Source organism: Felis catus, chromosome E2 (assembly GCF_018350175.1).
Source record: "Felis catus isolate Fca126 chromosome E2, F.catus_Fca126_mat1.0, whole genome shotgun sequence".
Taxonomy (NCBI): domain Eukaryota; kingdom Metazoa; phylum Chordata; class Mammalia; order Carnivora; family Felidae; genus Felis; species Felis catus.
This window is the reverse complement of record NC_058382.1, coordinates 1,237,155-1,261,765: the sequence shown is the minus strand read 5'-3', so window position 1 is coordinate 1,261,765 and position 24,611 is coordinate 1,237,155. Positions and strand designations below refer to the sequence as shown.

General features: G+C 45.4%; 2 protein-coding genes across 15 annotated transcripts in view; both read left to right on the top strand.

The window, feature by feature from the left end:
• Window positions 1–4,032: 4,032 nt before the first annotated feature.
• LOC101097113 (vomeronasal type-1 receptor 1-like) lies at window positions 4,033–4,955 on the top strand. Its single transcript, XM_023245895.2, is given in 2 exon segments — window positions 4,033–4,348; window positions 4,351–4,955. Coding segments are annotated over 2 exon segments (921 nt in total).
• Window positions 4,956–12,776: 7,821 nt separating this feature from the next.
• LOC123378949 (zinc finger protein 530-like) overlaps window positions 12,777–24,611 on the top strand; it is a 42,397-nt gene continuing 30,562 nt past the window's right edge. For 4 of the 14 annotated variants that reach the window (XR_006590852.1, XR_006590851.1, XR_006590850.1 and 1 more), the window contains exons 1-4: window positions 12,779–13,040; window positions 15,635–15,761; window positions 17,222–19,801; window positions 20,980–21,021. Coding sequence is in view for 5 of the 14 variants with exons in the window: in XM_045047322.1 (XP_044903257.1) it covers window positions 13,008–13,040; window positions 15,635–15,761; window positions 17,222–17,806; window positions 20,977–21,021 (790 nt within the window). In the remaining 9 variants the exon portion in view is untranslated. Of the gene's footprint in view, window positions 13,041–13,341; window positions 13,694–15,634; window positions 15,762–17,221; window positions 19,802–20,976; window positions 21,022–24,611 lie in introns of those variants that run through there. The other 10 variants (XR_006590849.1, XR_006590848.1, XR_006590847.1 and 7 more) reach the window with 6 other exon arrangements.

Genomic DNA, 24,611 nt, shown 5'->3' with positions numbered 1-24,611 from the left:
CAGAAAACAAGAGAAAAACCTATATCAGGTAAAATTTTATGTATTCAGTATTCTAAATGATTTTCAAAACATTTTAAATTTGCGGCTGTTTTGTATCTGTCATGACATGGTGTGTCAGGTTCAGCCAGACACAAGAGAGGGCCAGAAAAACAGTTTATTATAGTCACGGGTCCTACAGAGACAGAGTCCGGGCACACCCCCAGGGGGTCATTGGTGGAAGAGCCAAGGGGGTTGACTCAACCAAGCAGGTGGAGAAGGTGGGGGATGGAAGAGGAAATGGAGGAGGACCTCTAGGCAAGCACCTTTATTGAGGGTCAGGGTGGAGTACACGGGAGACAGTGAAAGGAGATTCCACTGGTGCCTCTGAATATCCTGAGGTCACAGTCAGGAAAGGCAAGACAAAGAAGTTGTGGCGGGGCCCAGCCTTCAACTGATGCACCCAGTCACCTGGGTGGGGTGTTCGGACCCTGTTTGTGGAGATGTTGAAGCAGCAGCAAAATATTAACTTTTAAAATTCACAGTATAGCAGACCGATTTTAAAAGATCCATTTGTGAATCTTTTTTGATATGAAAAATGATGCAATTTTTCTATCAGAGGAAACTTAAAATGAGATTTCAGCAAGAGTATATGTATATTTGAAAATGTCAGTGTCATTTGCACTGTAATTTGGCCTTTTCTGATACTTATGAGAAAAATACATTTTTTAATATATGTGTTCTTTTCTCAGAGTTGCCTGTTCTTTTACGTTGCCAAAAGAAGCACTGAGATTATTATAATTACCTTTTTTGTGTTCTACATGTTTAATTTTTTAAGTTTTATTTTCTATTGGTTTTAGGAGTCTTTCAGTAAAAGATACTACAAAAATGAAAAGGCTTACATTTTTTATTAAGAAGCGTGATAAGGGGCTCCTGGGTGGCTCAGTCAGTTAAGCATCTGATTCTTGACTTCGGCTCAGGTCATGATCTTACAGTTTGTGAGTTTGAGACTGCTTGGGATTCTCTCTCTTTCCCTCTCTCTCTGCCCCTCCCCGGCTTGCTCTCTCTCAAAATAAATAAACTTTAAAAAAGTGTGATAAAAAGGTTTTCAGTTCTTAAGTTTGGATACATGCTTGGTGATTTATTCAGGCAAAATTAATGCAAACATACTATATTTTTTTCTAAGAGATTTACATTCTTTATGTTTAGATGTAGTATTTATTTTCTCTAAGATTGAAAGCTAGAAATATCTTTTAAGACTTCACCAAATCTCCAAATATTTTAATACTGCATATAAAATACCACTTCTCCCAGCTAATTCATCATTTAGTGTTATCATACATAAGCCCCTATAAACTTATCCTATAAAAATATTTGCAAACATAATTTGCAAGCTCCTTTTCGCCAATAGAAACCTCTGGTTATACTTTATATACTAAGGCAAGTTGTGTCATTAAATTGTGTGTATTTTTGACATTTGTGGAGGAAATTTAGAAATGTTAATATTTCTTTGGAATCTTATGAGACAACATACTTAATAGTATGAGTTGAATTAGTAAGACTGGAAAAATTTTCATCTAGGACAACAGTCTTCTGATACTAAACGAATGCTATGATTGATTTAAAATACAGTGTCTGGTTTTCATTCAGTGTTTTCCTCAGATACTTAGTTTTTAATATTGTTTTCAAAATTCCATTTGTCTTTCACGAATGCATTTTTGCTTATACATTTAAGAAGACCGTTGCCTATCTTAAGGGGAAAAAATGGCTGTCTTGATGTGTGACTATTCTAAATTATATTATTGATCCTAATAACAATTTCTGTGTTTCCAGAGTGTTTCTCAAGTGTGTAACCATTTCAGCTCTTGATCATGGAAACTGAAATACATCTCACAGCTGTTATTCCTGCCTTGTTGAAACAACCATGCCAGGAAGATGGTGACTCAGTAAGGTGCTCTACATCATGAACATATTTTCATGAACTTGGACACATTCTTCGACTTTGTCATCCAATATTGAAACATTGCATCTGGAAGAAGGAATTGTTCTTGTGAGGAAGTTTCCCCTAAACTGTTGTTGAGTTTTCTATTATTTTGTTTTGTATCTATTTTCACCGTGATGGAAAATGTTTTCATTGACATTAATAAGTATCATTTAAAACAGACAAGTTTGGAGGGACTGCCCAGAGATTTCTTACTGTGAAACATAGTCCATACTGCTGTTGCAGGAGAAATAGTTGATATTCCCCTTTATCCATTTTCCAGGAATTAACTGCTTCCTCAACATCTTCCAGCAGTTTTGCACTTATTTTTATGTCATTTATATGGATTTGGTTTACATAAATCAATCATTTGGAGTTACACTGTTGTACCAAAACTTTGCAAGGGCACCTTCGTCAGGTGGAATCCTGTGACCTCTAAAAAGTGACCTCAGTGTTCTTTCCTTGCTTCCCTTTTATGACAAGAAGTTTCAGTTGTATCTTGGAAAGTTCCTGCCCAAGTCCGCGAATAAGCCCCCCGCTTCCCTCAAGACACTCTTTACGTACACAAGAAAATGGATTAAGAGACCATAAACTGGGTGCTAGAAGTAGGCATTGTTACAGCATTGTCCATAATTTCTATTTTTTTTTCAGTTTGTGGAAAAAATGCATATATGTTTAAAATCAAATACTATATGAGTTAATATCAATTGTTCCTACCAAATATGTGTTTTAGTTTTGCTCAAGTTCTTAGGTTATATATTTATTTTTTTCTGACATAGAAAGCTTTATTTTCCATTCATAGTAATATATTTGTTTCCAAAATAGCATCCCAATACTTTTTAATAAAATACATACACAGACTTTAAGATTTCCTTGCAGGTAGTTTTACCTTAATAGAACTTCCTAGGAAAATAAAGCCAATCCCATATTTTCGAGTCACTCAAAATGTCTCTTTGACATAGAAAGAAAGCCAATGGGGTATTCAGTTACTTCTTAAACTTTGAATTTTGTATTTTAAAACATTAGTTTGCCTTAAAATTGTTTAATAATTGTATGATATGTGTACATTTGTACAAATAAAACAGTATAACAAGATTTTTCTCTAAAAACTAGCTTTAAAATCTGCCCCATTCCTATGTATGTTCTGTGGCTACATTTTCATTCCTCCATATACATGGGAAAAAAACCTTTAGCATTCTCTACACAGAGCTCTCCATCTAGCTTTTCATTTCAGAATACATACAGTTTATAACCGTAGGTCAGACTGTAGAGATCCTCCTCACTCAATTTGCAGGCATAGAAAACTCTATTGTGCAGGTGAGCCTTGATGTGTTTACTCGGCTCCTGTAGGTAGACCTCCAAAGTGTTTTCAAGTGATGGTGATGGTCACATACTTCATTGTTTTAAGACTTTCTTTCTTTCTTTTTTTTTTTTTTTAGGAGTTTTAGGTTCACAACAAAATTGAGGAAAGCACAGATATTTCCTTTGTATCTCCTGTCTCCCTACATGTATAGCCTCTTCCATTATTAGCATCACTTACCAGGATGGTACTTTTTTTTTTTTTTTTTTTACCAAGGATGACACTACCTTGATACATTATAATCACCCAAAGTCCAGAGTTTACTTTAGAATTCATTCTTAGTTTTGTCAATTCTGTGGGTGGACAATCCATTACTATAATATCCTACAGTAATATCTATTATTATAATATCACACAGCATATTTTCACTGCCCCCCAAATCCTCTATGCATGCCTATTTATTATCCCCTCCCCTTCCTCTCCAATCCTGGTCGACCATGGATCTTTTAATTGTCTGCATAGTTTTGCTTTTCCAGAGTGTCACATAGTTGGAATCCTACAGTGTGTAGTTTTTTTTCGGAACGGCTTCTTTCACTTAGTAATATGCATTTGAGTTTTCTGCGTGTCTTTTCATGGCTTGATAGTTCAATTCATTTTAGTACTGAATAATGTTCCATTGTCTGGATGCACCACAGTTTATCACAATTTTTTTTTTTTCTTGTACTGCCATTCATCTGGCTTCAACTAAAATCAATGTCTCGTAGATACTGATGTGATGGCTGCCACCAAGTGGGAAATAGGAATCCTCTTCCTCACTCAGCTGGGAGTGGGAATCCTTGCAAACGCCTCTCTCCTGTGTTTTTATAACTTCACACTTCTCACTGGACACAAGGTGAGACCCACAGACTTGATTCTCAATCAACTGGTCTTAGCCAACTCCTTGGTGCTTTTATTGAGAGGGATCCCTCAGGCCATGGCAGCCTTTAGATCAAAATATTTTCTGAATGAGATCGTATGTAAACTTCTTTTCTATTTCCATAGAGTGGCCAGAGGGGTTTCCCTCAGCACTACCACACTTCTCGGTGTCTTTAGACCATTAAACTATGTTCCAATTTCTCTAGGTGGCTGGAGCTCAGAATAAGATCCCCAATGTTCATTGGTTTCTGCTGTCTCCTTTGCTGGATCCTGCATCTGTTGGTAAATATTTTTGTTCCTATCAAAATGATTAGTCCTATGAGTGGCAAAAATTTTAGTGTGAGAGTAAGTTATGGATACTGTTCCGCACTCAATCCAGACAGATTTCTCCAATTTGTGGTTGTAGCAATATTCTTCATAACTGATTTTGTGTGTTTGAGTCTCATGGCCTGGGCCAGTGGCTCAGTGGTCCTTTTCCTGCTCAGGCACAAACAGCGAGTCCAACACATTCACAGCCACAGCCTTGCTCCCAGACCTTCTCCCGAGGCCAGGGCCTCTTGTACCATCTTGATCCTTGTGAGTGCTTTTTTCTTCTTTTACTCACTGTCTTCTCTTTTGTTTGTTTGGATGACTCTATTTGCTATTCCAGGCCAGTGGCTGGTGGATGCCTCTATGTTTTTGTCTTCATGTTTCCCAACATTTAGCCCTTTTGTGCTCATTTTCAGTGATACTCGCATCTCTCAGTTTTGTTTCATTTCTTGGCAAGGAAAACATATTTTCTAATCTGATTGTGACTGTATGACTCTGTTCTCTACATGAAATTAATCATTTCTTCCACCAGCTGTTAGTATTTAAGGGACTAAAAATTTTCAGATTCTTGATATAAATTTATTATTCTGTGTAGAGTGGGGCAGTTAGATCCTGGAAACCACAATCCTATATGAGTCCTAACACGAACGTTATTTATGTGCTTACACAAAGAGTATACTGTTTTAGCTTCATCAGTGGAAAAGCTGATGACATTCTGAAATAGTATAACAAAGGAAAATTTTGAACTTGGGAAGTGGATAAAATCACTCAGTTTGGGTATTTTTGAGAGGGATGGGAGAGTCGTAAATTTTATGTAATATTAACTTTGCCATGTAAATAATTTTCAAGTATATAATTCAGTAGCATCAGGTAAATTTGTAATGCTGTGTATCTACTGCCACTTATTTCCAAAGGTTTTTTTTTGTAATTTCAAACATAAATTGTGTATCCATTAGGCAGTAACTCCCCATTCACCCTTCACTCCAGCCTCTAGGAATCTCTCATCATTCTGTTTTTATGAGCTTGTTTATTCTAGATATTGGTATTCATGGAACCATATCTTTATCCTTCTGTGCCTGGCTTATATCACTTAGCATAATGTTTTCAAGGTTCATTTATCTTATGGCATGTTTCAGCATTTTATTGCTTCTTACCACTGAAAAATATTCCATTGTTTGGGCACGCCACATTTTATCCATTCATCTATTGACGGACGCTGGGTTGTTTCCACTTTCTGGCTGTTGTGATTAATGCTGCTATGAACATGGGTGTACAAGTATAGATTTGAGTCCTTGCTTTCCACTTGTTGCAGTATATGCCCAGGAATGGAATTTTTTTTGGTCAGATGACCTGTCTCTATTAAGCTTAATGAGAAGCCGTATTCTGCCTTCTCACTTTGCAACATTTTATATTCTCATAAGAAGTGTACAAGGGTTCACGTTTCTCCACAGACTCGGCAACAACTTGTTATTTTACCCTTTTGAAAATAGTGATCTTGGTAGATGTAGATTGGTATCTCATGGTGGTTTCATTTGTATTTCCTTAATGACCTGTGGTGTTGACATCTGAAGTAATTTACTTCTGCTGTTTCCATTGTCCTTTTCCTCATTTGTTTTCCCTCTCTTCTGTGTAACTGTATAAACTGTATAAACATGTACTGATACCTACTCCGCTCAGATGAAACTCTGCCTCCTTTCACTTCCTGAAAGCTCTATCCCATTTCTCAAAATGTCCCTCCCAGTCAGGTTTGCAGCACACACGTTAAATTCCTTTCCCCACTCTCTCTTCTGTTCTCCAAATGAAGTCAGGGAAACCCATCGTTCTTCCAGTGAGTAAACTCCAAGCGGTAAAACAGATATCCAGCAGAAAGCTGACGCCCTCTATTGGAAATAGAGGTAATCTATAAAATGAGTGGAGGCTGTCATTTGGGGATTTTTCTTCCCTCTCTTTCAGCTCACAAAATAACTTCCCTAACTCAAGTGAGTCCTGTTATAGAAGGGGTTCCTCCTGCTTTACATAGGATTTTCCTTCTGCTTTAAATCAGGTCTGAGATTTCATGCTATATGGTTGACCCTTGAACAACACAGGTTTGAATTGCATGGGTCCAGTTATATGTGAATTTTTTTCAATACATACAGTACAGTGCTGTAAGTGTATATGTATATTTGTTTCTTGTTCATTACTAACATTTTTTTCTCTACCTTAACTGGAAGAATACAGTATATAATACAAACAAAAAATGTAACCAACTGTTTATGTTATTGGTAAGGATTCTGGTCAACAGTAGGTTATTAGTAGTTAAATTTTGAGGGAATCAAAAGTTATAGGGATTTCAACTGCCGTGATTGGAGAGGTGAAGAAAGTTGAGGGGCTGGGGAAATGGGAGTTGGGGGTGTCAGCGCTAACCCCTCCTCATTCAAGAGTTAAGTACACTCTGGAATTCCTGTGTGGTCCTGACAAAGTGGGGTATGGGCAGAGAAGAAGCCTTAGAAACCTGCATGAGGTCACAGAGAATTTAGCAGAAAACTAAGGTGCAGGGCAAGGCTGGGAAAGGATAGAAAACAGCTGGCAGGGTGCTGAGAACAGGCTGGAGGATGCACAGGCCTCACAGTGCGGGTAATATTAGAATCTTGACCAGCCAGAGGGGAGACACCCCCCTGAAACACTCTAGATGGTCAGTGGAGACCCTAGAAAGGCCGCACTTTAGGTGTAACAGGGTGCCCTAATATTTATTTATTTATTTATTTATATCATATATGTCATATCATCTATCACATATCATATGTATCATCCCTTAATCTGAAGAAAGTGCTGGGCTCTCACTGATCCCCCTTTCCTGAGGGAACCTGATTTATTCTTTCCCTCCGCGGACAGATATTCTCATCGGTCAGTGGGTCAGGTGTGATCTGAGGTCACATCTGACCGGGGACAGCGTGGGCTGGGCACAGAGGGGGTGGAACTTCAGACCCCACAGCGCCGGCTCCCACCCCCCCCACCCTCCGCCAGAGTTCCCCCTTTCCACCCAAGGGGCCTCCAGGGGGCGCCCGCCCGGGTTCCGGGAGCGGCGCAGGCCGCGAGCTGCCCCGAGGGCGCCCCGAAGGACAGCCGGGAGCTGCGGGGTCCTCCCGGCAGGGCTCCCCCGGAACTCTCAGGATTCAGGCGCCGGGTTTCCGCCGCGGATCCCAGAGGCGAAGGCCCCTCCCACTTCGGGCCGCATACCTGGCCTGTGTGCGCGGAGGCCAAATCCCGATCTTTGCGGGCGACCAGCGGGAGGCGCCCTGTTGGCTGGGATCCGGCGAGTTCTCGGCCCCTGTCGGCGGGAACGGACTGTACACTTTGCCTAAGGCTTCTTCGAGCCTTGGTGCTCGACTCACAGGGGTCGTTTCCGGCCTGGAGGCTGTTCTCTCCCGTCCTGACCCCAGCCCCTAAGCGCCCGGGACTGACTCTGATGCATCGGACTACGGCCACATGACGCGCAATCACACGACAGTCGTTTGCCGTTGGGTCCGTGTGCACCTGCAGTCCCGGGGAGCATCCGAGCCCGGTGGAGTCTGGAGAAATACACGTCTAAACACTTCGGTGATCACCTGCCCACAAGACTCGCAGAAACTGGGTTTCAGCCCACTTGGGGAGCGGAGCTCAGCCTCTGCCCTCGGACAAAGCAGCGCTACTTCCCAGAGACCCTCGCGAGGCCGGTGACCTTTGCTCCGCAGTGACAAGTGCGGAGCGCCCCTCGCGGAGACCAGCAGTGGCCCTACACCATCCGAAAAAGCCTTCTGCCCAGCGGAGACGCTAAGCCAACGAGCGTTCCGGACGGAGTGCTTCTGTGTTAGACGTAGGCTGGGGGCGGGACTTCCGGCGTCGCTACCGTGGTGTCCGCACGCACACGGCCTGCGGAGTGTGGGGTCCCGCTCAAGGTGATGAGGCCGGAAGACCCGAGTCGGACTTAACTGACTGAACCACCGAGGCGCACCGAAGGCACAAACAGGTTTCTAAATCCCCTCGTGTTTTAAGACTTGTGTGGCCTAAGTGCCTGACAGTAAGCATGAGGATTATAATGCAGGTTAAGCTTTTGATTGCCAAGGCATCCATTGCAAAGACATCCATCTGAAATACACATATTGCCTACCGTACAACACAGCTACTAACAAAACAACAAAGTTCCTCCTTTAGAAAGCCTTGAATAACCTGGAGAACTGATTGCCTTTGGGACCTCGCTTTTCTCTCTTGAAACCCTAGTGTCCAGCCCATTCTTCTTTAAATCCACCTGCAAAACCTGGGCACCCCGCCCTTGGGCACCAATAAAGGCAGAGCCCGGGTCGGAGCTTCCTCTCTCCCTCTCTACCCTTGACTCGCTATGTGGCCCTTGGCATGACTTGTACCCTCTGGGACCTGTGAGGAAGAAATCTTGTCCTTTGAAGTTCCCTCATGGTTTTTGCTGAAGCACAACTTGCAGTCATAATGAGAACTGTAACAGCCAGTCCACCTACCAACATTGGCTCCATGGGGCTCACCACCAGTACGATGGCCCAAGCAAGGACCTCCGGCATTAGTAGCAGTAGAGTCACTTTTGATAGGCTGAGACAGACATAAGAGGCTTGTGACTGTCCAACTGAGAAATAGTTGGTAATTTTCAAATCTCTTTCTCTGTTTCTCCTTTCCACCCAAAATTAGTGTTGGGATCTCCCTGCACACCGGTCGATTTTCCTTTCACCTACTCCACCTGAAGTTACCCCCTTGGTCATCTCATCCAGTCTCATCTTCTCGAATACTTAGAAGCTTATAAACTAACAGTGTTCAGAGTTAATCCTGACAACACTGCTCTCGAAAATTCTCGAGATTTGCCTGCCGACTTGACCGCTATGTTCACATGCTCAACAGGCATCTTGTACTTACTATGTTGGGGTCTGAATTCCCGATCTTCCCGCCTAACCTGTTTCTACTGCTGTCCCACAATCTCAGCTGATGGCAATTCCCTCATTCTACTACTGTTCATGTATGAAGTTTGGGAGTCATATTCTGTACCTTTCCTTTGCTCATGCCAGTTGAGCAACCCAATTGAAAATCCCTTAGGGATGAAAAGAAATAACTTCAAAACACATCGAGTACCTAACGATACTGTGTCCAGTACTGCCCCAACTTTGATTGCAGACCTCATTACCTCTCACCTAGATGTCTGTGATAAGTCACCCGGCTAGTCATCTATCTGCTGCTAACCTTACCTCTTTTTAGGTTCTCAGCCTGCCTTCTCCTCATTTCTCATTCAGACACTTAGCATGATGTTCCAGTCCCTGTCATGATTCCTCTATCAACCAGGATAAAATGGAAAGTTCTTCCAGTGATCTACAGTGCCTTTCATGATCCAACTGTAGCTTTTACCAAGCCGTTCCTCACTCACATGCTTTCAGTTGCATTATCTTTCTTACTCTGACTGGAACATGAAAGGTCAGCACTGGCCCAAGGCATCTGTTCTAGCTGTTTCCTCTATGGAACACAAGGCTATACACAGAGTTCACTCCACGGTCTTCAAGGCATTCCTTAAATATGCTTTTATTAGTGGAGCATCCCACTCAATTCTCTTTTTCTCCAGCTTTATTGAGAAATAGTTGACAAACCCTCTTCGATATCACAGCCCATCTGCAGTCACTCTCTTGCACTTCTCATCATTGTTATCTTTTTTTTTCTGTTTCAAAGCACCTGTTCACTTAAAAGATAGTATGTTGTTTATATTTATTTTTATTAATATCTTTAACATGATTATAAGCAACATGAAATATGGTTTGTTATCTCATTTGTTTCCTGACACATTATGCATACCCAATAAAAAGATTAATGTACCACATATACTCAGTAAATGTTTCTTTAATGTTCACTTATTTATTTTGAGGGAGAGAGAGAATCCCAAGCAGGCTCCGTGCTGTCAGCACAGAGCCTGATGCAGGGCTTGAACTCACGAAGCATGAGACCATGACCTGAGTCAAAATTAAGAGTGGGACGCTTAACCGACTGAGGCACCCAGGCGCACCACAATAAATGTTTATTGAAATAACAAAATGAGACACCACTGTCTCCTTGTTCATCTTTATTACCCTGGAAAAGTTTTCTTAATTCTCTTTCTCTGTGTATCCCTCAAATCTGGTATTTTTTTAATGTTTATTTTTGAGAGAGAGAGAGAGAGAGAGAGAGAGAGAGAGAGAGAATGCACAAGCAGGGGAGGAGCAGAGAGAGACAGGGAGACACAGAATTCAAAGCAGGCTCCAGGCTCTGAGTTGTCAGCACAGATCCTGATGTGGTCTTGAACTCACAAACCATGAGATCATGACCTGAGCTGAAGTCGGACGCTTAACTGACTGAGCCACCCAGGCACCCCTGAAATCTGCTATTTTTAAGTGTCCATGGGAATTTTAAAATATCACATTTGGAGAAGCCCTCAGGATGGCAGGAACCCAGAATGCAATCTGCTCACTATTTTACCTTGTTTCATAGAATGGAAGGTCCTTGGGTCACCTGCTATTGATATTTATCTCAATAATACCGGGGAGAATACATATCTTTAATTATTGAGATATGCAGTCACATCAGTTAGAGGTGAAATGATAATAACTTCCCAGAAAGAGATGAGATGACAGATACACAGGCCTTTATTTCAAGGCTCATATACTTATTTTTACATGTATTTGGATACCACCATGACAACCACCATCCTGGCAGCAAATGGTGATGTGGTAAATACGATTTCCAGATAAGTGTCAAATTTAAGAAAGAACATATTATGAAAATAATAAAGAAATGCTGTCTTGAAAATCAATACTTCTTGCTTGAGTTGGGACATAAATACAAGGAGAGGCACGTGGATGGTGTCTGAGGGACCCAGAGACATGTCTTCCTCTTCTACTTGCTTTAGGGCTACCTACTTTTCTGCGTTCTCTCTGATAGCCTGAGTTCATCTTTTGTCTCTGTCCAAACTGACTGATCCTCACAATATCCACTCTGAAGCCTTCATTATGCATGAAGTGAGGATCAGTAAGAAAATGTGTTTAACTCACAGCTGCTCTATAGCCATTGTTGGCATATACATGTTTTTCTTTTCCGGGCATAATTTGCTAACGGAAGTTGGTAGGAGTATTAACTTTTTTTTTTCTTTTTTTACCTTTTACTGATATTTTCCCAGCGCTATCCTGCCACTATCCCTGAATGACTACATAACCATTATTAATGGGTTTCAGTGATTTTCATTTCACAACTGTTTTCTGAGATCATCTCAACTCCCCATACAGACACCATCCCTGCAGTAGCAGCAGGAACGATAATAACTTCCCGTCAAATGGATGAGATCTTAGTGTCCCAAACCTTTACTTCATAGTCTGTTATCCTCTTTGCCCACGTGCTCCTATATTGGCGAACACTATAGACACTGCCCTTTTCCAAAATGACATTTGGTAAGTGGCTCTCCTTTTATTATTGTTCTTAAGTTTATTTATTTTGAGAGAGAGCATGAGAAGGGGAGAGGCAGAGAAAGGGAGAGAGAGAGAATCCCAAGCAGGCTTCGCCCTGTCAGCACAGTTGTCTCTTCTTTTAAATACTCGCCAGATTCCTAAAAGGAATTAAATGTGGCTAAGGATAGGGAGTAACAGATATTATGGATACAAACCCGTGTTCCTCAGTGAGTTGGACACAATCACTACCTATACGGCCAGCAGAGAGATTTTCTGTGGGAACCAACAACAGAGTTCACCTTTGTCCTCCTGCTCTACGGCAGTCTAACACTTTGTTTCCTCTCTGTCCTGTCCCTGTGCGGAGTCTTTTTCTTTTGTTCCTGACCCAGCGTACTGAAACTCACAAAGCTGACTCTAACGTTTCGGGCTAGAGGCATTTGAAAAGAAAGAAGATAAACTATTAGGCTCCACGTTTTGTGTCTGCACGACTCTGTGGAATGGACTGAGTCACTGGGAGCATCTGAAATAATACTTCTAGAATCCGAGAAAATACTAAGCTCCAAGGAGTCCGAAATAACTTCTCTAAACACCTAGGTGATCAGTTGCACACGACACTCCTCAGAAATCTAAGAGCAGCCCCTTAAAGGAGCGAGGCCCCTCCCCCGCCCTTGGGAGACGGAGACACCACCTCTCAGCACCTCTCCCTCCTAGTCTGCGGGTGAGGGGCGCCCCGCGCCAGGGCTTTTCGTGCTGTGAGAACTACACTACCCAGAGGACGCTGCGCCGGGCGTCGTCGTCGTTTAGCCAATAGAGGCTCACGAGAAGGGCAATTCCGTGTGTTCCCACCGTGTCGGGGCGGGACTTCCGGCGTCCTCCTCGTGGCGGTAGTTTTGGCTGCTCTGAGCTGTATGTGCTGGGTCACGGACTCCTGAGGTCGGGTGGAGACTGAGGGGACCGAGAAGGCGCGAGGGGAGGCGCTGTCCCCGCCGCGCAGACTGGCGTCCGCGACTCCTCAACGCCGCCCGGGCTGCCCCGCGCCGGGGCCGGGACGGGGACCGCTGGCCCGGGTGTCCGCTCCGCCCAGAGTCAGATGGCGGCGACCGCGCGCAGGGACCCGGCTCAGGTAAACGCGCGCCCCCCGGGCCCTCTCCCCCCGCCCCAGACCCTCCAGGCCCGAGCGCGGGGCGCCTGCTCGCGTCCCTGCGGCCCAGGTACCAGTGTCCGGGCCGGGGAGGCGCTCGCGTGTGGGGACCCTGTGTCTGAGCGCTGGCACGACAGAGTGCGGGAGCGGGCTGCAGGGGAGGGTCCGGCTGGTGCAGGGCTGAAGGGGGCGCCGAGGGGGAGGAATTGGGGGGTGTGGGGTCCTCCCTCTGCCCTCAGGGGAACAGAGGGTGTGCGGCGGGGTCACGGGGGGACTGGCAGGTGGCCATCAGAGGCTGGGAGCCATTGAGAATTGTGAACAGGAAAGGCCTCACCTGAATTAGCCTTTTTAAAAAGTTTTTACAAGGTGCTAAAGGGACCAGACCGGAGGAAGGATGATAATAGGAAGCACAGGGAGGATTTGGTCCCTGTCCAAGGTCATACTGTTGTAAGACTCAGCTCTGGGGACTGAGGATCAGAGAGACTGTAGTTATCCCAGGTCACCTGGCTCCAGGGCCGGGCAGGGGTGCAGGGTAGCTCGGAGCCCATGGAGCCCTGCCATGGTCACCTGCCTCTCCGAACTTTCCTCTTCACACAGACCGTTATCAGTACAGAAGCACTATGAATCCTGCAGAGGTGAGTGAGTGGATGGTGTTCCAGAACCTCACTGGTCCTGATTCCTCTCTTTATCTCTGTGATTGTGGTGTCCTGACACTCTTCATTTATCATTCTTCCAGGCCTGGGGACTGGGAACAGGTTCTAAGCCCAGGGTCCTCAGACCAGGCTGGGGGTTCTGTGGAGTGGATCCTGTTGCTGGCAGCCAATAGAATGAGGTGTGGAGGACGGTTGCCCCAGTATAGTACCAGTGTCTGCAGGTTTTTGGAGGGGAGACTGAGCTGAACAAGGGTAGCTCAGTGTCCTTTCTCATGGGAACAGAGAGCACAGGAGCAGGAGTCAGACCTGGGATGGCCCCCTGGGAAGTTGGGTGTCTACTCTGGAGATGGTGGGAACAGTGGGAGCTTTGGAGCAGAGGAGGGATCTGTTCAAGCTCTTATGCTTCCTGCGGCTGCAGCACAGAGAACAGACTGGGCGAGTGAGCGAAGTGGCAGGAAGACCAGGGAGGAGGGTACTGCAGTAGTCCAGTGAGTGCTGATGATGTGGACCAGTGCGGTGGCCTTGGAGGGGGTAGAGATGGCTGGATTCTGAATCAGGTTTTTTCAGTAGACCTGTGATTTTTCTGATTTTGAAGGTGAGAGAGAAGAAAGTAGAAGGGTTTCTTAAGAGGGTCCCACCCTCCTGACCTAATCAAAATCTGATCACCACCCCAAAAGGCCCCACCTCCAAATCTCCAAATTCCATCACACTGGGGGTTAGGGCTCCAAACATACCACTTTTGGGAGAATGCGTACATTCGGTCCGTAACACAGTGGGTCACGTTGAGGAGGGGTAATCCCAGTCATGACGATGTTAATAGTAGCCTCGGAAGGGGTGAGTGAGGTCAGAGGCTGGGTCTCATGCTTGGTCACCTAGTTGGGGGGGTGCAGACCAGTGTCTGCGTGTGGGTCAGTGAAAGCGAGGAGTGGTGGGAACAGTGCGAGAGAGTGGATGACCTGATGGGAGCAAGGCTTCTGAGAGGTGGGTGCACATGAGATGATGCAGGAGTGTGGGAATAATGGAGGCAACATGGTGGTGAGGCCAGGACTGCTGCTTACTCACTGCTCTGGGGTCACCAGGACTTTGTTGTGACCTTGGTGTGCCTGGGGACTTTCGGTCGGGCAGGTGGATTAGCTCGGGGGCCAAGTGCTCATGTAGAAGAATCTCTGGACCTGGGGTGGAAAGGCTCTGGGACTGGCTCTGGATGAGGGTTGGACAGAGAGAAGAAGGCTTGACCGGTGAGAGCCGATCAAGTGCAGCATGAGTGGAGGAGGGTCATGAGTGCTGAGATCCACAAGTGGTTCTGTGTGGCTGCGGTTGAAGCGAGGAGCTGTCAGGCAGGGAGACCTACGGAGCAGGACTCTGGGCTGCCTCTGGCTGTGGGGACCATTGGAGGTGTGCTGCTGTAGTTCTGGAACGTGTTTGAATTTGCCAGACTCTATGCCATGGAAGAAGGATGGGGAGTGCCTGTGGTACAGAGCAGGGAGAACTAGGAGAGAGTGGGAAGTGAAGGCCCGAGGGCCCTGGCCTTGAGAACATAAGAGAGAAATGGGAGCCCACACCCTTGGTTACGTCTGGGACATCTGATCTGGAGAATTGCTTAACGAGTGTGTCCCTCTTGGGGAACTTGGCAGGGCGGTCTCAGAGAAGGCCTGGCCTGGTGAGTGGCAGCTGCTGGAAGGGGCCTGACATCAGAGTTTTGGTATCGTCTACCTGCCCACCTGCCTGTCGTTGCTGTGGGTGGACATGGTGATCAAAGGGACCAGAAGGAGACAGTGTGCATCAGATGCCCCAGGGCCTGGTATCTTCTCTGAGATGGGGATGTGGGGAGGTGGGTGAGCAGGGGAAGGATGAGTGGGTGGATGAACTTGGGAATCCTAGGGGAGAAGCTGATTATGGAATGAACTGTCCTCACTCTGGCAGAGTTGTGTGACTTTCGAGGACGTGGCCGTGTACTTCTCCCAGGAGGAGTGGGGGCTCCTTGATGAGGCTCAGAGGTTCCTGTACCACGACGTGATGCTGGAGACCTTTGCACTTGCAACATCCCTGGGTAAGGCCTTCATCTTCCTCTCAGTGTTGTGAGCTGCTCTTTCTCCCTCTCCCAGAGCTAAACCTTGGCCTCTGCTAACTTCCGCACTTCCTTGGCATGTGTGCTGTGGGTGCCAGTGCTAAGCTATGTTCACTGCCCCAAGCGGTGCCCTCAGCAAGCCGCCCTAATACCTGCTACCCCACCGTGTGCAGGGAAGGGTCTGGGAATCTGGGAGTCCCACAGTCACCCGAATGGATCTCACATTGCTCACCCTCTCCCTGGTGGGATGACTGTGTCCAGATTTGTGGCATCTTGTGCCCCAGGTTCTGCCTCCTTTTTTTTTTTTTTTAAATTGAGATATAATTGACATGCGACATATTGGTTTTAGGCATACAGTGTAATGATTTGATACTTGTATATGTTGTAGAATGCTTACTACATTACGTGTAATGAACGTTCATCACCATACAGAGTTGCAGATATTTTTTCCTTGTGATGAGAACTTTTAAAGATTTCCTTATGATTGCCTATATCAGGAATTGTAAACATCGTCATAGTCCCTACTTATGTGGTCCTTAGACCTTTCTTGAAAGACCGTCCTTTGAGATTTTAATTGCAGTGTTCCTTTCTGTGGTCCGATATTTCCTAGTTGCTCTGGGCTGGTGCTGACCCCTCACCTGCCCTGTCTTTCCCTAAGGACTTGCCTCACTCAGGTCCTACGTAGTTCTCCAACTGGGAGTCTGAGGAGGGTGCTGGCTGCTTCGCAGGGTGGACTTGGCCCGGCGGTTTCAGAGAAGGCCTGGCCTGGTGAGTGGCAGCTGCTGGAAGGGGCCTGACATCAGGGCTGTGTTTAAAGTATACCAGGAACCCACCCTGTGTTCGCCAGCGTTTCGGTGCAGGTGCCACTGGACACATCATTTCTACACCTTTTTTCTGCATACTCTATGCTTTTCTGACTCTGAGTCACATTTCATCTGTGACTTCCATTCCTGGCTGTCCCCGGCTTTCTGACCTCCATCACTTGTTCCTCTCCACCACGTGGTCCACAGTTCTCCTGTACGTAATGTGTTGTGACGTGTGCACATATCCTTAAATTGTCCTTGAACACCAGATACTCAGTTCCACTGGTATTTTCCTGGGCCTGGGCAGAACCATCGTTCTCAGTAGCGTGGACTTGTCCCCAGACAACAAGTTCCTGCTGAAGGCTGTTGGCACAGGAGTGAATTAGTGATCCTGCCTCCCCTCCCTGTGTGGCACCCCCTACTTGTGCCCTTTGTCCCAAAAGGTCTCCCTCATTCTGTCATCTTTAGAGGCCCAGTACTGCAAAGCAGCCCTCCCTTCAAATTGGTGCCCCATTCTGAAATTATACCCGTGGATTCTGTCTTTGGTTTGAATGTATATTTTTGACACACATTTTTGATGGGACTTCCCTCTCTTCCTCAGAGGTAAAGTATACTTTATCAGCATTTCTCTGCTTTCAGATTGTTGGTGTGGAGCAGAGAATGAGGAAGTACCTTCTGAGCAGAGTGTTTCTGTAGAAAGAGTGTCACAGGTCAGGACTTCTAAGACAGGTTCGTCAATCCAGAAGACTCACCTCTGTGAGAATTGTGTCCCAGTCTTGAAAGACAATTTGCAACCTTCTGAGCTCCGAGCGGCATATTCTGGGCAGAAAGCATACTTGGGTGGGGCGACCAGAGGCTTCTGGTTTGGTGCAAACCTTCACCAGTATCAAAAGCATGACAGTGGAGAGAAAATGTTCAAAATGGATATGGACAGTGCCTTGTTAGTGACGAGCTGCAGATTCCACGTGTCAGCGAGGCCCTTTGCCAGTGGGGAAGGTGGAAAGGACTTTCTAGCTCCCTCAGGCCTTCTCCAGCACCTGGCTATGCCCAACAGCGAGAAGCCCCAGAGCAGCATTGAGTGTGGGGAGCCCTTTACCAGCGGAATAAGTCACAAGTGGATCAAATGCAGGAGAGCTTTCAGCAACACTCACACTCTTGACCACCAGAGATTCCACGATGGAGAAGGTCTTGACGAATGTAGCAAATGTGGAAAAGACGTCAGCTGTAAGTACAGACCTTTTCAGCACCAGAAAATTCACACCGAAGAAAGATCTTACAAGTGTAGTGAATGTGGGAGGTTCTTTAGTCGCAAAACCCATCTCATTCGACACTGGAGAGTTCACACTGGAGCAAAGCCTTATGAGTGCCTAGAATGTGGCCGATCTTTCAGCCAGAAATCTGACCTCATTCAACACCAAAGAGTTCATACTGGAGAGAGGCCATACGAGTGCAGTGAATGTGGGAAGTCCTTTATCCAAAAATCTATCCTTATTAAACACCTGAGAGTTCATACTAACGAAAGGCCTTACAAATGCATTGAATGTGGGAAATCATTTACCCAAAGTTCTGGCCTTCTTCGCCACAAGAGAGCTCACGCTAGAGCAAGGCCTTATGAATGCACTGAATGTGGGAAATCATTTAGTTGTAAAACCCACCTCATGAGACACTGGAGAGTTCACACTGGAGTAAGGCCTTATGATTGCATTGAATGTGGGAAATCTTTTAGTGAGAAATCTGTCCTCATTCAACACCAAAGAGTTCACACTGGAGAAAGGCCTTATGAGTGCAATGAATGTGGGAAATCCTTTAGCCAGAAATCTGTCCTCATTCAACACCAAAGAGTTCACACTGGAGAAAAGCCGTATGAATGCAGTGAATGTGGGAAATCTTTCAGCCGTAAAACTCACCTCGTTCGACACCAGACAGTTCACTCTGGAGCAAAGCCTTATGAGTGCAATGAGTGTGGGAAATCCTTTAGCCAGAGCTCTGGCCTCCTTCGACATAGGAGAGCTCACCTGCAGTGAATGAGAAATCCTTTAGCTGCAAACTGAGCTCAGTCAACACCAAAGAGTTCACACAAAGTGAAACAGATGCAGAGAATGTGCCCTTTCCTTACTTAGTTTAATTGTGGTGGAGGAAAGCCTCTTGAGCCCTCTGCCTGAACTGAATTTTATAGATCTGAAAACATCTACAGACCGGAGATTTCCCTGTAAGTTTCAGTTATGTGGGAAGCATGTACAACCTGTCCAAGCTCCTTGCCAGGTTGATGTCCCTGCCAGTTTCGGTGGCAGCAGCCACTTCAGCTCTACCACGTGACCAGTCCCCACAGTGTGCGTCAGTCACCTTGGTCTGCTTGTCAAAGCTGACCACTGCTCTCCCATGTGCTAGAGGAAGTCAAGAGTATCCTGAGCCTTATGAGATCTTCATTCCCTTCTCTCTTGACAAGTTAGCACATGGACTTGACCCTCTGTTGGCCTCTAGAACACTATCTGGGTTCTGCTGATGGCCTGCGCAGAAGAACTAGCTTTTTGAGAGATCTAACTGGTCTCAGGGAGTGCTCTTGATGAGGTTTTCCAGCTTCCGAGTCATCGAACCGGAAACTGTTGCACAGCTTTGGCTGGTTTGTGCAATAATAAAGGCCTTTCTGTTTAAGCACCTTTAATCTTAGAAACTCTGTCCACAGTATAGGGTAGCTTGAAGGACTGCCAACTTGAAGTGGAAAGTTGTGAGGGGATGCAAACGTTGGGTGCCTCAGAGGGGACAGTGTGATGGTGGAGTGTAGTGCTCTCCAGTTGTATCATAGTCTGCGTTGCTGCCAGGACCTCCTAGGAAAGACTGCTCTGTGGTCCTGAGTTTTTGCCTGGATGCCAGAGGTCACCGTGAGAAAGGGGCAGTTGTGACAACACCTGTGCTTTTGGAGACAACGTGAATTTTTCCTTGTTCATGGGATACCTCAGTGCCCAGCAGTGCTGAGGAAAATCAGCCCCAGGTCCTGCAGAGGAGCTGTGCACCCTGACACCCAGAGCTCAATAGGCCAGTGTCGCTGGCTGTAAGACTGCAGGGGCAAGGGAACCCATAATTGGCACAGAAACACTATCAACAGAGCGTGGGGGAGACTGCCGCAGGGTACATGGAGTGCGCCTCTCCCGGGTGTGCACCCACAGGTGTTTCGGTGACTGACTGCAGGCTGCGAGTGTACAGAAATCTCAGGATCTCCAGGTGGGTTTATCTTGTGTAGCTGAAGTCACTGGCAGACCAGGGGTTTCGTGGGTTCCTGTAGCCAATCTGAGCTGTTAACCTCAAGGCTGTTGCTGTACAGGCAACAGAAGAAGGCAGGGGAGAAGGGAGATCCTGTACTCTGGGGATATGGCTATTGTGACCCAGCTAGCAATGCCCTTACTCTGGTGGAAATGGCTTTTACTGTTGGCCAGTATTAACTGCCACTGAGGAACGGCTGAGCCTCAGGCATGAGTGAGACAGTGGAGTCAATACAGAGTTCCCAGACCTGATGTTCCGAAGGGTGGGAGATTTGGATTTTTATTGTGAACCACTTCTGAAAGCTGTATTAAGTTAAGGCATAATAAACATAGACTAAATTGAACGTATTTAAAGCATTATAACATGGTAAGTTTTGACCTGTGTACACTTAGGAAACTGTCCATGTTAGCAGTGATAATGAGCATGTCTGTCACCTGCATGTTTTCCTTTCTCCCTTTTATAATCTCTCTCTGGCCCTCCAGGCAACCATTGATTTGCATTCTTTTAAAATTGATTGCATTTTTTGGGGCACCTGGGTGGCTCAGTCGGTTAAGCGTCCGACTTCGGCTCAGGTCATGATCTCACGGTCCGTGAGTTAAAGCCCCGCGTCGGGCTCCGTGCTGACCTCTCAGAGCCTGGAGCCTGTTTCAGATTCTGTGTCTCCCTCTCTCTCTGCCCCTCCCCTGTTCATGCTCTGTCTCTCTCTGTCTCAAAAATAAATAAACGTTTAAAAAAATAAATAAAAATTGATTGCATTTTCTAGAATTTTATGATTAACCATAAAGTGTTTGCTCTTTTTTTCTGTTTCCTTGATGCTGCGTTGAGAATCCTAAATGGCTCCTGTATGAATCATTTATTCTAATTTCTGAGTAGCTTTCTCTTTGATGTGTCATCAGCTGCATTTATCCATTCATCTGTTGATGGATATTTGGATTATTTCCAGTGTTGAGTTTTTGCAGATAAAGCTGGTGTAAACATTTGTTTATAATTCTTTATATGGATATGTGTTTCATTTCTCCTATTTTAATGACTCCTAGTGCACTGCCTGAGTCATGGGGTAGGTAAATATTTAACTCCTTTTTAAAAATTGCCAAGCAGTGATCTAAAATGATTGTGTCTTTTTGCATTTCCACCAGCAGCGTGTGAGACTTCCAACTCCTTCGCACCCTTGTCAGTGCCTGGTAAGATTGACTTTTTAATTTCACCTTCTTAAAATAAGTATTGTTACCTCATTTGTTTTCATTGTATTTCCCTAAGGATTTATGGTGTTGAGCATTATTTCATGTGTTTGCTGTTTATCTTTTTTAGTAAACTGCCTCTTCTTACCTGTGGACTATTTTCTCTCTTATGAAATTTGGTTATTTTCTGTTTAGTAACAAATAAGATGAAACAAAACAGACTTAGGTTGGACTATTCCTTGTTCTTCAGTAATGTGGGCAACTTCTTTGCTGCATGGAATAGTTGTTTTTGAATACTGGAAGAATATTCTGTCATTTTTTCTTTATGGGTATTCTTTTTGAGGGGATATGCACAAGGTAGTGGCCACCTATACGATTTATTAGCATACTTTCCATCACTTTTTAAAATATTTATTTTATTTTTATATTTTTAATGTATTCTCGAGAGAGAGCTCATGCACATGTACAGGGGAGGGGCAGAGAGAGAGTGGGGACAGAGGATCTGAAGCGGGCTCTCTGCTGACGGCCGGCTGACAGCAGAGCACCCCGTGGGAGGCTCAAACTCACAGACCGCAAGATCATGACCTGGGCTGAAGTGGGACGCCTAACTGACTGAGCCACCCAGGCGCCCCTCCGTCACTTGTCTAGGCATAGACATTCCATATATTGTATTCAATAATATGATAAATTAAGCCTTAGTTTCTAGCATTTGCTGACTTTATTGGTATAAGTTCTCCCACGATGACCAATTTCAAACTGCCAACATGATGTCCCCAAACGGGGTTGGGAAAAGTTGGCAGTAGCACGCCATTCTATTTCTACCCTATTGATAGAGTACCCACAGTTGGCCTCCAGACCGTATGCGATACGAAAACAGTAAAGTGATCAGGGAGTGACACTATTTGAGTATTTGTGACTTCAAGTTTGGCTGATGTATAATTGACTAAAATGAGCATGTTTAAAATGTGTATTTGGACGTTTTGATTCATAAAAACAAAAGCCTCCTTGTGCGCTTTTAAAATTCATTCTCCTCCTCTCTCTAAAAAAAGGAAAAAAAAAGATTAACCAGGGGTACCTGGGTGGCTCAGTTGGTTGAGTGGCCAACTCTTGATTTCAGCTCAGGTCGTGATCCCAGGGTCATGGGATCGACCCCCTCATTGGGCTCTGTGCTGAACTTGAAGCCTGCTTAAGATTCTCTCTCTCCGCACCGCCCCCCCCCCCGCCCCTCTCCCCAACTCACATGTGCATGCTCTTTCTCTCTCCCTCTCTCTCTAAAATAAAATAAATTAATTAAAGATAATCTTCCCAACATAGAATTACTAATACAAGGACATATTCAACCCTTTTTATTTATTTATTTAAAAAAAATTTTTTTTTCAACGTTTATTTATTTTTGGGACAGAGAGAGACAGAGCATGAACGGGGGAGGGGCAGAGAGAGAGACACAGAATCTGAAGCAGGCTCCAGGCTCCGAGCTGTCAGCACAGAGCCCCACATGGGGCTCAAACTCACAAACCGTGACATCATGACCTGAGCTGAAGTTGGACTCTTTTTTTTTTTTTAATTTTTTTTTTTTAACGTTTATTTATTTTGAGACAGAGAGAGAGAGCATGAACGGGGGAGGGGTCAGAGAGAGAGGGAGACACAGAATCTGAAACAGGCTCCAGGCTCTGAGCGGTCAGCACAGAGCCCCACGCAGGGCTCGAACTCACGGACCGCGAGATCATGACCTGAGCCGAAGTCGGCAGCCCGGTTTGGAAGGAACAGCTCCCTCCTCTGTCACTGCAGGTCTGACAGTGCGCTGATGGGAGCACAGCAGGTGCCTGTACAGTCATCCCTGTTTCCTTAAGGCCTGGGCCACAGTCCTCCACGGGTACGGGGGGTGCTTTTAGAGGGCACACGGACATGTCTTCACGTAGCATGGGTGGGCACTCCTGCAGCCAGCCCTCTCTGTTCTCGTTCCCCCGATTGGCCTCAGGAGAAAGTCTGGGTTTAGTGCTGAGTCTGCATACCCCTCTACACATTACTAATTTCCCTTTCTGCAAGCCGGGAGCAGTCCCGAGGAGGCCCCATGAGCTTGCTGGGACGTAGTAGCATTATTTTGATTTTATTGTTGTGTTTTCATGGCAGCTTATTCTTTATGGCAAGGAAAATTTTTTCCCATTTACCAGAGCTCTGGAAAGAATGTAGTAATTTAGGAAAAATAAAATATGTGTCACTTTAAAGAGATAAATTAGTAAACACAAAACAAAATAAAACAACAGCCAGAGCTAACATGTCCTAAACACTGACCACGTGCCTGTCCTGTTCCAGGCCCTGGGATGTCTCACTCAGTTTTTTCTCCCCATGTCTGCTGCTCAACAAAGTAAGCAAAATGTGCCCGCTGCAGGGAGTGCCTCACAAAGCTGAGCTCACTCACAGTAGGTGACCTGCCTACTTGGTGGCAGCTGTCCTCTGGCTTTGATGGTCAGGATTCTTTAGGACTGTTGGAAATGTTTTTGGAAATGTTGGGGAGTGGACGATACTTGGCGTCTGGGTAAATGTGCTTATTTTATTCAGTATAGAGGAGTTTACCTTTTTCAGAATTTCATATAAATCGAGTCCTTTCTTAGGTGGTTTCTTTTATATGGCATAATTGTTTTTTGATGTTTATCTCTGCTGTGTCAAGAATAGTCAGATTTTGCTTTTCTTTTAACAAAATTTTTAATGTTTATTTTCGAGAGGGAGGGAGAGTGTGAGTGGGCGAGGGGCAGAGAGAGAGGGAGACACAATCTGAAGCAGGCTCCAGGCTCAGCTTTCAGCACAGAGCCCGACGCGGGGCTCGAACCCACGAACTGCGAGATCATGCCATGAGCAGAAGTTGGACGCTCAATTGACTGAGCCGCCCAGGCGCCTCAGTATTGCTTTTCTTTTGAGTCGTGTAGCGTACAGGTTGATATTTTGTACTCTGCGGATATCACGCCATTTGTGCATTCGTCTGTTCATTAGCATTTGGATTGTTTTCAGTCCCTGGCTCTTAAGATAAAATTGCCACAGACATTTATGTGAAGTCTTCATGGAAATAAGTCTCATTTCTTTTGAGTTCATACCTAGGAGTATCGTGCCTAAGTCAGAGGGTAGTTGGATATTTGGGGTTTTTTTTAGGAAGCTGCCGGCTGTGTTCTAAAGCGGGTATGTAATTTCACACCCCCACCAGTAGCGTGAGTGTCTTTTCCCTACAACCTCATCAATATTTGGTATAATTAGTCTCTTTAACAACGTTAGCCATTCTAATGTTTCTTGAATCCTTGTAAAAGGGGAGAGAGGGAGAGAAGCCCAGGGCTTGTTAGGCTTCTTTGATTTTGAGAGAGAACTTTTCCTCCACCAGGAAGGAGGACTCCTCACCCACTGGGGCCACGAGAGGTGGCCAGCATTGGGATCCTAGAGTGCCCATTCCTGCCGCTTGGGCCACAGCATTCAGCGGACCTTTGATGTCTCCTCATGTTCCCTCTGCAGGCTGGGTGGATTGTCCTCCCTCTTTGCTGACCAAACACACTGAACTTGACAATGTCCACTCGAGCTTTGCTCCCTGTGAAGGGCGTGGAGACTTGTAC